At 48.5% G+C, this 12,977-nt stretch overlaps 1 protein-coding gene across 1 annotated transcript in view; it reads left to right on the forward strand.

The window, feature by feature from the left end:
* Positions 1 to 12,977, forward strand: part of LOC121446319 (SV2 related protein) — a 71,126-nt gene that overhangs the window by 41,099 nt on the left and 17,050 nt on the right. The window contains exons 7-9 of the mRNA XM_041648870.1: positions 7,961 to 8,024; positions 10,178 to 10,303; positions 12,214 to 12,342. Of these exons, the coding sequence (XP_041504804.1) occupies positions 7,961 to 8,024; positions 10,178 to 10,303; positions 12,214 to 12,342 (319 nt within the window). The remainder of the gene's footprint in view (positions 1 to 7,960; positions 8,025 to 10,177; positions 10,304 to 12,213; positions 12,343 to 12,977) is intronic.

The following is a 12,977-nucleotide window of genomic DNA, read 5'->3' on the forward strand; positions in this document are numbered from 1 at the left end:
ATGCTTCATTGTTAAAGAGCTCCGTGTGCAAGCTGGTGCCTCGCCATTGCTCAGGCCGTCAGTGCCAGGGGAGGCACAGCATGTGACGTATACGCCCATGGGCCTCTTTGGGGGCAATCTGGAGACCTGATCTCTAGAAAGGGGAGGTTCATCCTGAATCAGTGTGGCTGAATCACAGTCTCTGCAAACCAGGGGACCTGAGTGTGAATCCCGACTCAGCCCTTTGGTCTTAGACATGTCTCTGATCCTTCCTACATGGTAATTTTATCAGCACCTGCCCTCTTGATGGGTCCCTTAGAGCATCATGACACCACATATGAAGTACTCAGGACAGTGCCTGGCAGAGAACTCCCTTCCTACGAACTATCCTCCTGGGTCATCCCCTAGGCTCTGTCAAGTGCCATGTCACTTCATATGAGAGACTCGACCATCCCCAGGTTTGCCTAGCATGCCCTTGGTTGGATCCCCAGCACCATAAACCGAGTGTGGTGTCTCATACCTGTAATCTGAGAACCGGGGAGCTCGAGGCAGGAGAACTGTAAGATCAAAGTCATCCTCAGTCAAGTAACAATTCCAAGGCAATCTTGGAATACTTGACACCATGTTTCCAAACACACCAGCAAACATTTTCCTATAAAGCCAGATCTTGGCATCCAGTTTCCCACAGCACTGATGAGAAAGTCACATGACAGACAGTGTTGTGGTGTGGGGGTGGATGACAGACGGAGTGTCGTGTGAAGGGGAGATTGACCTCATGAACCTAACACCCATGTTTAGCCTCCTGCCTTTCCTGGGCTCTGTAGAGCTGGCCTCCGGCAGGCTTTCCTGAAGTGGAACACCATGATTGCACACTAGTTAGGAATTAAAAACCACTGGCGCTCGAAGCAAAGACCATTAAGAGAGACATGGTTATCAATCTGGGCTGGCAGCCGCTAGTAACCAGTGTGGATCGGCTCCAGAGATTCCTGCACATGAGCCACCGTCCACACAGCGGCTCCCTCTGGTGGCTGGAGCAACTATCCTGGCTCACATGAATTCCTTCTCCAGGGATGCTCAGAGACGCTAGAATGGCAGAAGAGACATGCTGCACCCCAAACTTCTGCTTACAAACATCCCCTGGAAATGACATAAAGGTGATAGGACTCTAATGAGCTCATAAGCAGGAAAGGGTTGAGGAACTTCTGGAAGCATATGAGTACATGGAATTACACGGCAGAGTAATTAGAACAAAGAAAGATTATACCCCCAAACCAACAATAGAGGACCTCATGATGAAAAGGGCTCCCAGAGTCTGGGAGAAGTGTCATTCCCAGAGTCCTTAGGGATGGGGAAAAGGGCACCAGGCATTGAATGACAAAACTTTCCCTGGGAAGACAGAGCACACATGTCTACACACCCAGACAGGCAACCCACTACTGACCAAATTACAGATACCACCCAAGTCCAACTGGGTGAACCAGTGAGTTTTACTGGGGTTACTTACTTATAGGAGTAGAAATGACTCATATACAGCTGGATCACCAAGGCCCACTCCAGTACGGGGGACAGCTCACAAAACCTAGGACCCTGGAGCACACTGCACAGCCTGCATCAGTTTGGAGCATGGTCCTTCCTGCTGCCTCCATTGGTCTAAACTTCTTCGAGGCAGCCGGTCTCCTCTGGAGTCTTTGCAGCTCAGCTCAGCTCCACTCCTCTGGGAAGGACTCTCAGCTTTGATTGCTCACTGTGGCAGGGAGGAGCCTAGGGAGTCTGGTCAGTTTCAGGGACTTCCTGACCTGCTTGAGTTGCTCTCCTTCAGGCTTAAGGAGAGAATGTTTCAATCTCCAAGGAAACTGTTACACAACACTCCACCCCTTCAGCCAGCTCTTACCTTCTTTCTTATTCCTCTTCCCAAATGATTCCTGAGCCTTGAAGGGTGACTACAGATGTCCACCTATGAAAGAAGTTGCCACACCAAGGCCGCCATGCCTCAGTAACAGCCACTTGTTCTCAAGAACTTTACCAGTGGTATGAGTTGAGGCTGATAACAACTGTGGTCTGTTGTGTCAAACTGTGTGTGTGTGTGTGTGTGTGTGTGTGTGTGTGTGTGTGTGTAAATGCACACGTTTAGAAGGCAGTATGACAGGCACATCACATCCATCCAGAAAAACTATAGAAGTCACTTCCCCATTGGGTCCTATGACCTTCCTTCCCCAGCCATGGGATTTTGTCCTGAATTGCAGTATCAAATGTGAACTCTCTCTTGTGGAATGGGCCTTAAATGCAACTGGAAAGCCAGGCAATGGTGGTGCACACCTTTATCCCAGCACTCAAGAGGCAGAGGCAGGCGGATCTCTGCGAGTTCGAGGCCAGCCTGGTCTACAGAATGAGTCCCAGGACAGGTTCTATAGATGCTGGGAAACACTGTCTTGAAAAACAAAAAACAAACAAACAAACAAACAAATGCAACTGGAAGGCGGTTGGTTCTGCCCACCATAGTTCGGCCACGATTGCATAGGAAGGAACATACTGCCTGGAATGATGGTATTTTAACACACAGGATCCTTAGCCAAGCAGGAATGTTGGCGACATTTCTCCACCAGTAGCCTGCATGGCCCCTTCTGTCACTTTTGAAAGCCAGCCAGTGGGTGGAGTTTCCGGTTCAGTCCCAGCTTAATTTCTCCATGTCCTGCAGTCAAAGCATTACCTGTAGTGTCTTCAGCAAGAGGGTCTTACCATCTAGTTCTGGGATACAACCAGCAGCAGTAATAGACTTAATGGTTTGTGGGCCTCATGGGCTTCCCTGGCTAACAACCCACAGGGAGGTAGCACACCCCAGCCATTGAGGTTGTCATTCAAAAACCTTATGACATTTTGGAGTGTCCTTTTCCATCCACGTAGGGTACCTTTTGGATTTAAACTTTGTAGTTATTATTTTAACAACTATATTTTGTTTCAATTAACCGAGCCCCAGTAGGGTTGAAGGCGGGCAGAAGTACCATTGTACCTGGCTGTCTCCCATGGTTTTCCAAATCTGCACAGCACTCAGAAGTCAGCATCATGTCACCTATTTCATGTCAGCCTTTTTTTTTTCATGTCAGCCTATTTCATGTCAGCCTTTTCCAAAGGACAGGCAGGGAGGGTGAGGCAGCAACCCAAACCGCCATCCCATAACAAAGGTAACCCCAGTGAAATACCCTAAAAGTCTGTAGTCATCCATGCTCAGGAGTGTCAGTGATTTTAGTTCACATCTACTAAGATACCAAAGTCAAACACACTCACGGTCTAGAAGGGCATGGGAAGGGTCCATCCGTCTGTATCAGTTGCTTCCTCTACAGATCGAGGTTGGGTACACGGAGGTGCTGACTTGATTAGCTCACCGTAACCCTCAGTGGTTCACTCTGAGCCATTATATTTCCATATCCCGGAGTTTTTCCACAGAGTCTCCCTACACGCCTGACTTAATTTGCTCAGACTTACCCAGGGACAAGGGAGGACAAGGCCATGCTCTCCCAGCCGCACCTGCTGGCTTCCTAGGACGTAGTGCCCTGGACTGGCACTGTGGATGTGGCAGCCTCTCCAGTTACCACGGGCAGCTGTTAGGAGAGTTCCTGGCTGGGTAGCCAACCCCACTCCAGTATAACCTTTCTCTGGAGGGAAACATGCCCTGCTTAGTCTGGGTGATAATTACCCACCCGGGTCACGCTTGATCATCTGCACCTGTACTGCTCTGTCCAATGTCTTTCGCGAACTGCTACTCCAGCTTTAACGCTTTCCCGCAGCCCACGATTTGACTTCCTGCTGATTTTCTTCTTAGAACTCCAGCTCAATACCAACCCTGCCACATTTTGTTTTTTGAGTAATCCAGACAGACCTTCTTCTCTGTTTTACCTTTTTAAAAAAAAATATCTTGTGGGTTTTTCTTTCATTTATAGACACTCTTTTTTTTTTTTTTTTTTGGATTTTTCGAGACAGGATTTCTCCGTAGCTTTTGGTTCCTGTCCTGGAACTAGCTCTTGTAGACCAGGCTGGCCTCGAACTCACAGAGATCCGCCTGCCTCGGCCTCCCGAGTGCTGGGATTAAAGGCGTGCGCCACCACCGCCCTGCCTATAGACACTCTTTATATGACGGTCTGAGTCACTGAGATCTGCCAAAGCCTTCCTAGTTTATAATGATCTTGTGCCACCGAAGAGCTCAGCAAAGCCACCGAAGCTCTACACACACATGCCAAAGAGAGGAAGGAAGGAAGGAAGAAGGAGAAGGAGAAAGAGAGAGAGAGAGAGAGAGAGAGAGAGAGAGAGAGAAAGGGGCATATGTGCCACAGGTCCCACAGCTAGTTCATGGCTGACCTGAGATTTCCTACAACTAAACAGCTGTGTTATCTGTTTAGAAGACAGATAAAACCACAAGCAAAATCACAGAAGCATTAGGAAGGCTCGGGGGGCCCCTTAGCACTTCAGATGTAGTCATTTACATAAGCCTAATTATGTTGTAATCAGCCAGCACTCTCATCTAGTTATAAAGATGACTCCCTAAGTGCTTTGTGGGGAAACATTTAGGTGACAATATTTTTAGGTAGTCAGGTAATAGTAAAAGTTTCCATTCCTTTAGAGTAACTTTGCCCAGCCAGAGTTCCTCAGAAAACCACAAGAATGACATCTTGGGTTATAATTTTAAAATAAATCAACAGCCAGGTGTCATGGTAACAACTGGTGTGCCATCAAGAGAACACAATGCCACAAGTAGGGTAGGTTATAAAGAAAGGTTTATCTCAGTTCATAGTCCAGGCGAAGGCTGGGGCTGCATCTGCTGGTGACCAGGCCACCTTGCTGGCAGCCACTGACCTGGCTCAGGCATAACGTGACAAGAGACAGGAGGCACACATGTCCCCAGGTCTCCTTTCCAAACCTCCAAGATCCAACGTGAACATGGTTGCTCTTTCCTGTGATCCCAGAGTTCCGGGGAAAACCAAGGAGGGTCACCATGGGTTTGAGGTCAATCTGAGCTGCCTAGTGAGTTCCAGGTTAGCAAGACTACCACCCTCCATAAAAGGTCAGGATTCAATCTGGGGACTGACCCTAATGATGCTATCTAACCCTGATCACCTCCCCCAGCCTTGATTCTCCACCCCCAGACAGCACAACTGGATCAAGTTTAGCAGACTGAGCTGGAAGTGTCAACATATGAAAGCCCAGGCATATGTGACCGACACCCAAATTACAACAAGCCACTTGTAAGGGGCCCTCTTCCCTGCCTCTGTCCCTTTCATTCCTCCCCTCCCCAAACACATTTACCCTGGCGAAAAGATCTACAGTACAGCTGGGCGGTGGTGGCGCACACCTTTAATCCCAGTACTTTGGAGGCAGGCAGATCTCTGTGAGTTCAAGGCCAACCTGTCTACAAGAGCTAGTTCCAGGACAGGCACCAAAGCTACAAAGAAACCCTGTCTCAAAAAAAAAAAAAAAAAAAAAAAAAGGAGCTGCAGTCCAGGGGCTGGAGAGAGAGATGGCTCAGCAGTTAAGAGCACTCACTGACTGTTTTTCCAAAGGACCCGGGGTCATTTCTCTGCACCCATGTGATAGCTCAGTACAGTCAAAATGCCAATGCACATGACATAACTAACTATAGTACAGAGGATTCATTGCTGATGGTGACGCACCTGAATATCACAGGACAGCTCTGCTACTGTCTTCCCACGTTTAGCCCAATCCTATCCCCATTTGAGTAATCAGAAAACCAGTTCACAGGAGTCTTGGCCAAAGTTGTGTGCTCATTAGGTGAGCTGAGAATTAGCTATTGCTGGTCATGGATCACCTAGCACTTACAGTTTAAGACAAGGATTTGCTTAACTCAGTCCTGCAGTTGAGTGGTTCTACTGTGTCAGCGAGGCTGGCTTATATTTTCAGTCAAGGGGTGGATTAGATGACCTGATAAACCTAGAAGGTTCCATCTGGCTCTACCCAAGCACAGCGCCTGGGATCTAAGACGGGAGCCACAGCCACAGAGTCTCCTGCAGCCCAAGTTTGCAGATAGCGATGCTGGGAATCAAACCCAGCTTATAACTGCTGGCTGAGCCTTGCAGCCCTGACACTAACTGAGAAGAGCATGCTGCTCACGGGGTCTGCCCTTCTTGGAGGTTGACGCCAGAAGTGGAGGACTATTCCTCCTGGCAGGTTTTTGTCCTTTTTAAGACAGTAAGAGAAGTCACAGTAAGGTACTGAGTGATCTTCCTTTATGTCTATGGAGAAGGGTAAGAGTTCTGTTGGGGCAGAGATGGTTCAGCAGTTTAGAGTGCTTACTGCTCTCGGAGGGGAGACGGGTTTAATTCTCAGCACCTGTGTTTGATAGTGCATAATGACTGTAACCCTAGCTCCAAAGGATCCAGTGCCCTCTTCTGGCCTGCAAGGGCACTGCACATGTGCAAGGCACACACACACACACACACACACACACACACTAAAAAAAAAATCCTTACCAAATTTTTAAAATGTTTGATTTGGTGTTTTAGGATATAGCCCACTATTAGAGCCCTTGCCTTGCTTGTACATGGCCTGGAACTCAATCTCCAGCATCAAAGTGGTAAAACTGGATTAAAAAATGATTTACATGTGTAGCATTTTGACTGCATGTGTGTGTGTGGGCACGTGTGTGTGTGCACCATGTGTGTGAAACACCTGCAGAGGTCAGAAGAGGGCGTCTGGTCCTGTAGAACTGGAGTTGCAGGTGGTTACACCACCACATGAGTGCTGGGAATCCAATTCCAGTCCTCCGAGCTCTTAAACACTAAGTGATCTTCAGTCCCAAGATTTGGATTCTACTTTTTAAAAGGGAGTTAAATAGTGCTCTTTTTTTATCATTACAAGTGACATTTTGGGCTATAAAATAGAAAAAAAATAAACAAAAATCTAACTAGAGCTGCAAACGTCCTTTCACGAGAATGAGGAGCAGACCGGGATAGTGAAGCAGTAGCGGTTTATGTCCAGTAGTTGGCGCTGTGAGCACTCACAGAGCATCGTTCCGGTAAACTGACGCAGGGCCAGGACACCTTCCAGGTGATCTAGTACACAGTGAAGGTCAGAGAACCCCTTGTAGGGGTCACCACTCTTTCTACCGTGTGGAGTTATAGGGATCAAACGCAGGACACTGGACTTGGCAGCAGGTACCTTTTATTTGCTGACCCGTCTTGCCATCTCCAAAAGAGCTCTTTCTTATATTAGGATGTGATTAATAAATGCAAAAAGAAAGACAAATTAAAGCTACAATTTGTCACCAATGCAGCCACGGTCTGTAGCTCAGCTGGTGGGTAGAGGTTTTGTGGAGAACAAGATACTGGCAAATCTGGAATATGTCCTAGTTGCAAGTGTAAAACTGATACCCGAGCGTGGAGAAATCTGTCAGACATCAACTCCCATCTATGAAGATTAATGCACCCGTGAGGAGCAGGCTGGCATCGAGCACCCTCAATGCAACTTCTGGGAGCAACGTGGCATTCTCCCTGTGGTTGTCTCCAGGGACACACAGACATCAGGGGCCCAGGATGAGGTGTCCCCCAGGACAAAAGGCCATATAAGACCCAGGGATAGCAACTACTAACACAGTTGCCCATAAACTCAAAACTAGACTTTCCCCAGACTCTGAAGCTACAGCCAACCTCAAAGGAAGCCCAATGGAATCTGAGGATCCTCCGGGAAGTTGGTTAAAAATGCAGTAGCCGGGGCCCATGCTCGAGAATCTGCTTCCAAAGGTGGAGTCACACACTTACAGAATGCCAAGGTGCACACAGGTAGCCCAGTACTTAGGAGGCGGAGGCAGGCAGATGGGGAGTTGGAAGGCAGCCTGGAGTTGCAGTAAGAGCTTGTCAGTTTCTGGCTGTAGCCACCATCCCAGGAAATTCTGACAGGAGTCCATAGACCATTATTGGAGGAATTCAGAACCTGCCATCTTCCTACTCTCTTAGCCCCTGTCTCTTTGCTCGCCTAGGGTGACGCTGTATGCTGAGTTTCTTCCCATGAAAGCCAGAGCCAAGTGCATTTTGCTGATAGAGGTAAGGAGAGGGTGATGGCCTCTAGGGAATACTAACTGACTGGCAATCTGTTCTGGAATTTATGGAGCCACAAGACTGCAAAGGGGAGTTTAAGAAAAACATGACAAGTAGTGGCACACACCCTTAATCCCAGCATTGAGGAGGTAGAAGCAGGTGAATATCTGTGAGTTTGAGGCCAGCCTGGTCTACAGAGTGAGTTCCAGGACAGCCAGGACTGTTACACAGAGAAACCCTGTCTCAAAAAAACAAAATAAATAAATAACAGACACACTAGCAATAGACAAATATGTTCCCAGGTATAGAGTATAAATATTTTTCCTCCTTCCCTCTCTTTCTTCCCTTTCGTTCTGCCTTTCTTTCTTTAATTGGAAGTTGATCTAGGTCAGTGGTTCCTAACCTTCCTAAAGCTGCAGCCCTTTAATACAGTTCCTCATGTTGTGGAGACCCCAACCGTGAAATTATTTTCATTGCTACTATAATTTTGCTACTGTTATGAATCCTAACACAATTATCTGGTATGTGACCCCTTTGAAAAGGTCATTTGACCCCCAAAGCGGTCACCTCCCAAAGGCTGAGCACTGCTGACCTCACACGTGTTAGGCAAGTGCTCCACTTTTGAGCTATGTCCCCCAACCCTCTTTGTCCCTTTTATTTTGAGACAAGAGTCTTGCTAAATTGCTCAGGCTGGCCTTGAAGTCACTCTGCAGCTGTCAGGCCCTGCCTTGCAGGGATGGTGGAAAGACTTCTGATTCTGCTGTGTACCAGCGCTCTCAGGGCTGACTCCCCAGTCACGTGATCACACCAAGCCTCGATCTCACTGTGCCCACTGAGTTACACCTCCCAATCCTGCCTCTGTTTATCAGACTGGCCAACTCTCGGCTGCCGGACACAGACAGGGTAATCAGTTGTGTGAATACTGAACTGGTGATGTACTTGTTTTTTTTTTTGTTTTGTTTTGTTTTGGTTTGGTTTTTCGAGACAGGGTTTCTCTGTGGTTTTGGAGCCTGTCCTGGAACTAGCTCTTGTAGACCAGGCTGGTCTCGAACTCACAGAGATCCGCCTGCCTCTGCCTCCCGAGTGCTGGGATTAAAGGCATGCGCCACCACTGCCCGGCTCGATGTACTTGTTTTGAGACAGACTTTTGCTGTATAGCCTGGAACCCTATGTGTTCTCAGACTGGCCTTGGATTTGGGGCAATCCTCCTGCCTCTGCCTCCCTCATGTTAATGCTACAGGCATTTACCACCATCCCCGCCAGTTGTTTCAATGACAGAATGTGCCTGGCAGGCCGGCTGATCTTGAAATCTGGCTAACTAACCCCGGTCATACTCTTTCAGGTTCCCCAAGATCCACAACTAAAGCTGAGAATGGGGGCTCATAGCTGTGACCTCCAAATTCAGTAGAGGTAGGAGGATTGCTGCCTCTCAGGGACCACTCAGGACCACATAGCAAGACCCTATCTCAAAAAAAAAAATGTTTTGAGTTCATACCTTGTTGAGTAGCATGAGCATCCTGACTGGTTCGCATCCTTAACATACCTGTCGTGAGACATTTTAATGATCCCCCACGATGCTTGTCAACAGAAATGGATTGTGGCTCCTTTAAGAAAAGGGGGATTTAGGAAGGCTCTGGGGACTTAGTGGGGCAGGCTTTAGCCAGGGTGGACTACATAGAGAGTCTGAGGCACAGCCTGGGTTACATAACCAGATCCTGCTCAAACAGATTTTTAAAAAAACGACAATGTAAAAAACAGAAACAGATGCCCAGGGACTGGTGGAGGGGCAGAGTGGAAGGAGCAGGGGTGAGTACCACGGAGACAGTTTCTTTCAGAGAGTGAGCTCCAGAGGTAGATGGCCCTGATGGCCACAGAACAGGCCAGACATGTTCCATATCAGTGCGCACTGGCTAGGAAAACCTCGGAAATAGGACAGAACTACAGTCCCTTGAAATGCCCAGCATCATACCTGTGTCACAGAACATGGGTCCTTTCCACGCGTCCTCCGCTGTGGTGTGCAGTCCGGCCAGCGCCACCCAAGTGTTACGCAGTGGGAGGGACCACAGCAGGATGTGCCACATTGAGAGAAAAGGCTGACACTCTGATTTTCCACTCTTATTCACAGTATCCCACTACTGACTCTTACTTTCCCGTGCCAGGTCTTCTGGGCCATTGGGACGGTGTTCGAAGTCCTCCTGGCGGTGTTCGTGATGCCCAGCCTGGGCTGGCGCTGGCTGCTGATGCTCTCGGCTGCCCCGCTGCTCCTCTTTGCTGTTCTGTGCTTCGTACGTATGTTTAAAGCCATCTCCTTGCTGGTTTGGGGAACCTTAGAGTGAAGTGAGTGGAAGACACCAAAGCTCTGTCTCTCAAGATTATTATTTGTGGGCTTGGCATGGTGGTGGTGCCTTTGCTATCAGGGAAGCAGAGGCAGACAGATCTTTGTCAGTGTATGAGGCCAGTCTCGTCTATGGAGCAAGTTCCAAGACAGCCAGGGCTTTTACACAGAGAAACCCTGTATCAAAAAACCAATGAGTGTGGGGGTGGGGTGGGGGGGTGGCCTGGGGTGGATTCCCTGCATGCAAACTCTTTTGAGATGTTCTCTGTAAGACTAAGGCTTAAAGTGACTCCATTGGACCCACTGGAACTCTGAACTTCAAGTGACAGAAACAAAATTCATACTGGCTTGAACAAAACATAGGAACAGACATATGATAGAGGATTATATTTCTGGCTTTCAGACATGGCTATATCCAGGAGCTCACATGGTCTCCTCATCTTACACCTCACATCTTGTGTATAGTTTGTAAAGCATGTGCACACACTCTTCCATGCACACATTCTTCCATGCACACACACACACACACACACACACACACACACACGCACGCATGCACGCACGCGCGCAGGGAGAGAGGCTGTGAGGGAACCTGTGTGCTAGGCTACTCACACACATTTACTTTTCTTTCTCCCCATAACCACATGGGGAAGGGCTGTGATGAAGCCCTTGTTACTTAGAATGACATTTGTTCTTGTGACCAAGCCACCAACTCAGTAGCTCAATGCAAAAGGAGGTTGCTTCTTTGCAACTGAACAGTCTAGAGAGAGCATTCTGGTTCCCATGGGGGATCTCAGCCCAAGTTTTGATATTTTTTGTGTAGTTTTGTTTTTTGCAACCTGTGGTTCAGTCATCCCCTAGGATACTTGGAGTCAGGGGTGATGGGGGGAGCAAAGTGGAGGCTCACACCCTTGCTCCTTTAATGTCTGCTAACCTTGATGATTGTTAGTCTTGTGGGCTCACCTAGTTACATGGGAAGCTGGGAAAAGTAGTTTGTGGATAGGCAGCCACATCTATGGAGAATTCCACACAATGACATGCATTTTGATGGACCTCAAACTCTGCTATGTCCTCATTTACTAATGAGAAAACTGTATTCCAGAGGCCGGCTGATTTTTCAAATATCAGACCTTATTTGAACTGGCTGGGTCCCAGCCCCACAGTTTCTACGACGTCAGTGGACAAACCGCTGTCTCCCTTCACTGGAGTGCATTTGCCTCTGCACTTGGGGCTGGGGCTCCATGGGGCTTAAAACTCCCGACTTCTCTCTCAGACTTAGTTTACAAGGTGATGCTAAGCCCAAGAAGGCAGAGTCTCTCAAGAGTTGAGGGGAGGGTTTTTTTTTTTTTTTTTTGATTTTTCGAGACAGGGTTTCTCCGTAGCTTTTGGTTCCTGTCCTGGAACTAGCTCTTGTAGACCAGGCTGGCCTCGAACTCCCAGAGATCCGCCTGCCTCTGCCTCCCGAGTGCTGGGATTAAAGGTGTGCGCCACCACCGCCCGGCGAGGGGAGGTTTTTGATGGTGTCATTATTTACCCTACCCCCCCCAACTCTAAAAGCAACCAGGGCAGTGATGACAGTTACACGAACCCACGCCAACCCTTTGCCAAGCTCTCTGCTTCTGTTATCCCATTTAACCCTCTGAACACCTGAAGGTGTGAAGGAAGAAACAGGCACAGGGAAGTGACCTCACGGCACAGGACCCTATAGCCATGTAGCACACAGAGGAGCCAGCATTCAAAGCCAGGACTCTAACTCCAGAGACCTAACTCTCAAAGACTCCCACACAGATGAGGGAGGGCGGCCTGCAGAGAGTGCTGCTCCTCACTAACCAGCCACACCTGGATCTCCTGTCCCCTCAGTGGCTGCCGGAGAGTGCTAGGTATGATGTGCTGTCTGGGAACCAGGAGAAGGCAATTGCCACCTTAAAGCGGATAGCAACAGAAAATGGAGCCCCCATGCCTCTGGGAAAGCTCATCATCTCCAGACAGGTCAGAGTCTGGGGAAAGAGGGAGAGAGAGAGAGAGAAGCAAGGAAGTGATTGCATGAGGCTGACATGCTATGTATGGGCACATGTGTGGGTGAGTGCAGATCCTGGCATGGCCTGCATTTGTGTTTGTGCGTGTCTGTGTACATGAACTGGAAATCTGGTGTGGAACTGGTAAAGGGAGTTTGGCAATTCCAACTGGCAGCTTGACTGCCAAATTCTGAACTCCTGCTGGAGAATGTAGGCAGCGATTAGGGAGCTGTCCCGCCAGCCAGTGCGTTTATAACTGCTTCTGCTTCACTCCCAGCTCAGTTTTTAAAAAGAGCAATTGTTAAGCAAAGATTTGAAAAAAATAATTCTTTAAATTTTTGTGGAATTGATAAATAGATCATTTAGGTAGTCGGTGTTTGGGCAAAGTGGCCTATGTTGAGTGGGCTCTCAGCAGATGCACCTTGGTACCCCTGACCAGGAACTGGCTGTATATGTGTGAAATGATTTCATGCCCCTTGCACTGAAACAAACCCAGGGGCCCAACAGTGTCCACCTTGGGGGTCTGCCTCCTGCTCCATGTTGGAAGCACAGAATGGTTCTGGCCTGTGATAATCAAGGCCCTGGCCTGTTAGGTTCTCAGCAGGAAGG

This window comes from Microtus oregoni, unplaced genomic scaffold, assembly GCF_018167655.1.
Source record: "Microtus oregoni isolate MIOR12 unplaced genomic scaffold, Mior012 000003F_ref0000135, whole genome shotgun sequence".
In the NCBI taxonomy this organism is placed as follows: Eukaryota; Metazoa; Chordata; class Mammalia; order Rodentia; family Cricetidae; genus Microtus; species Microtus oregoni.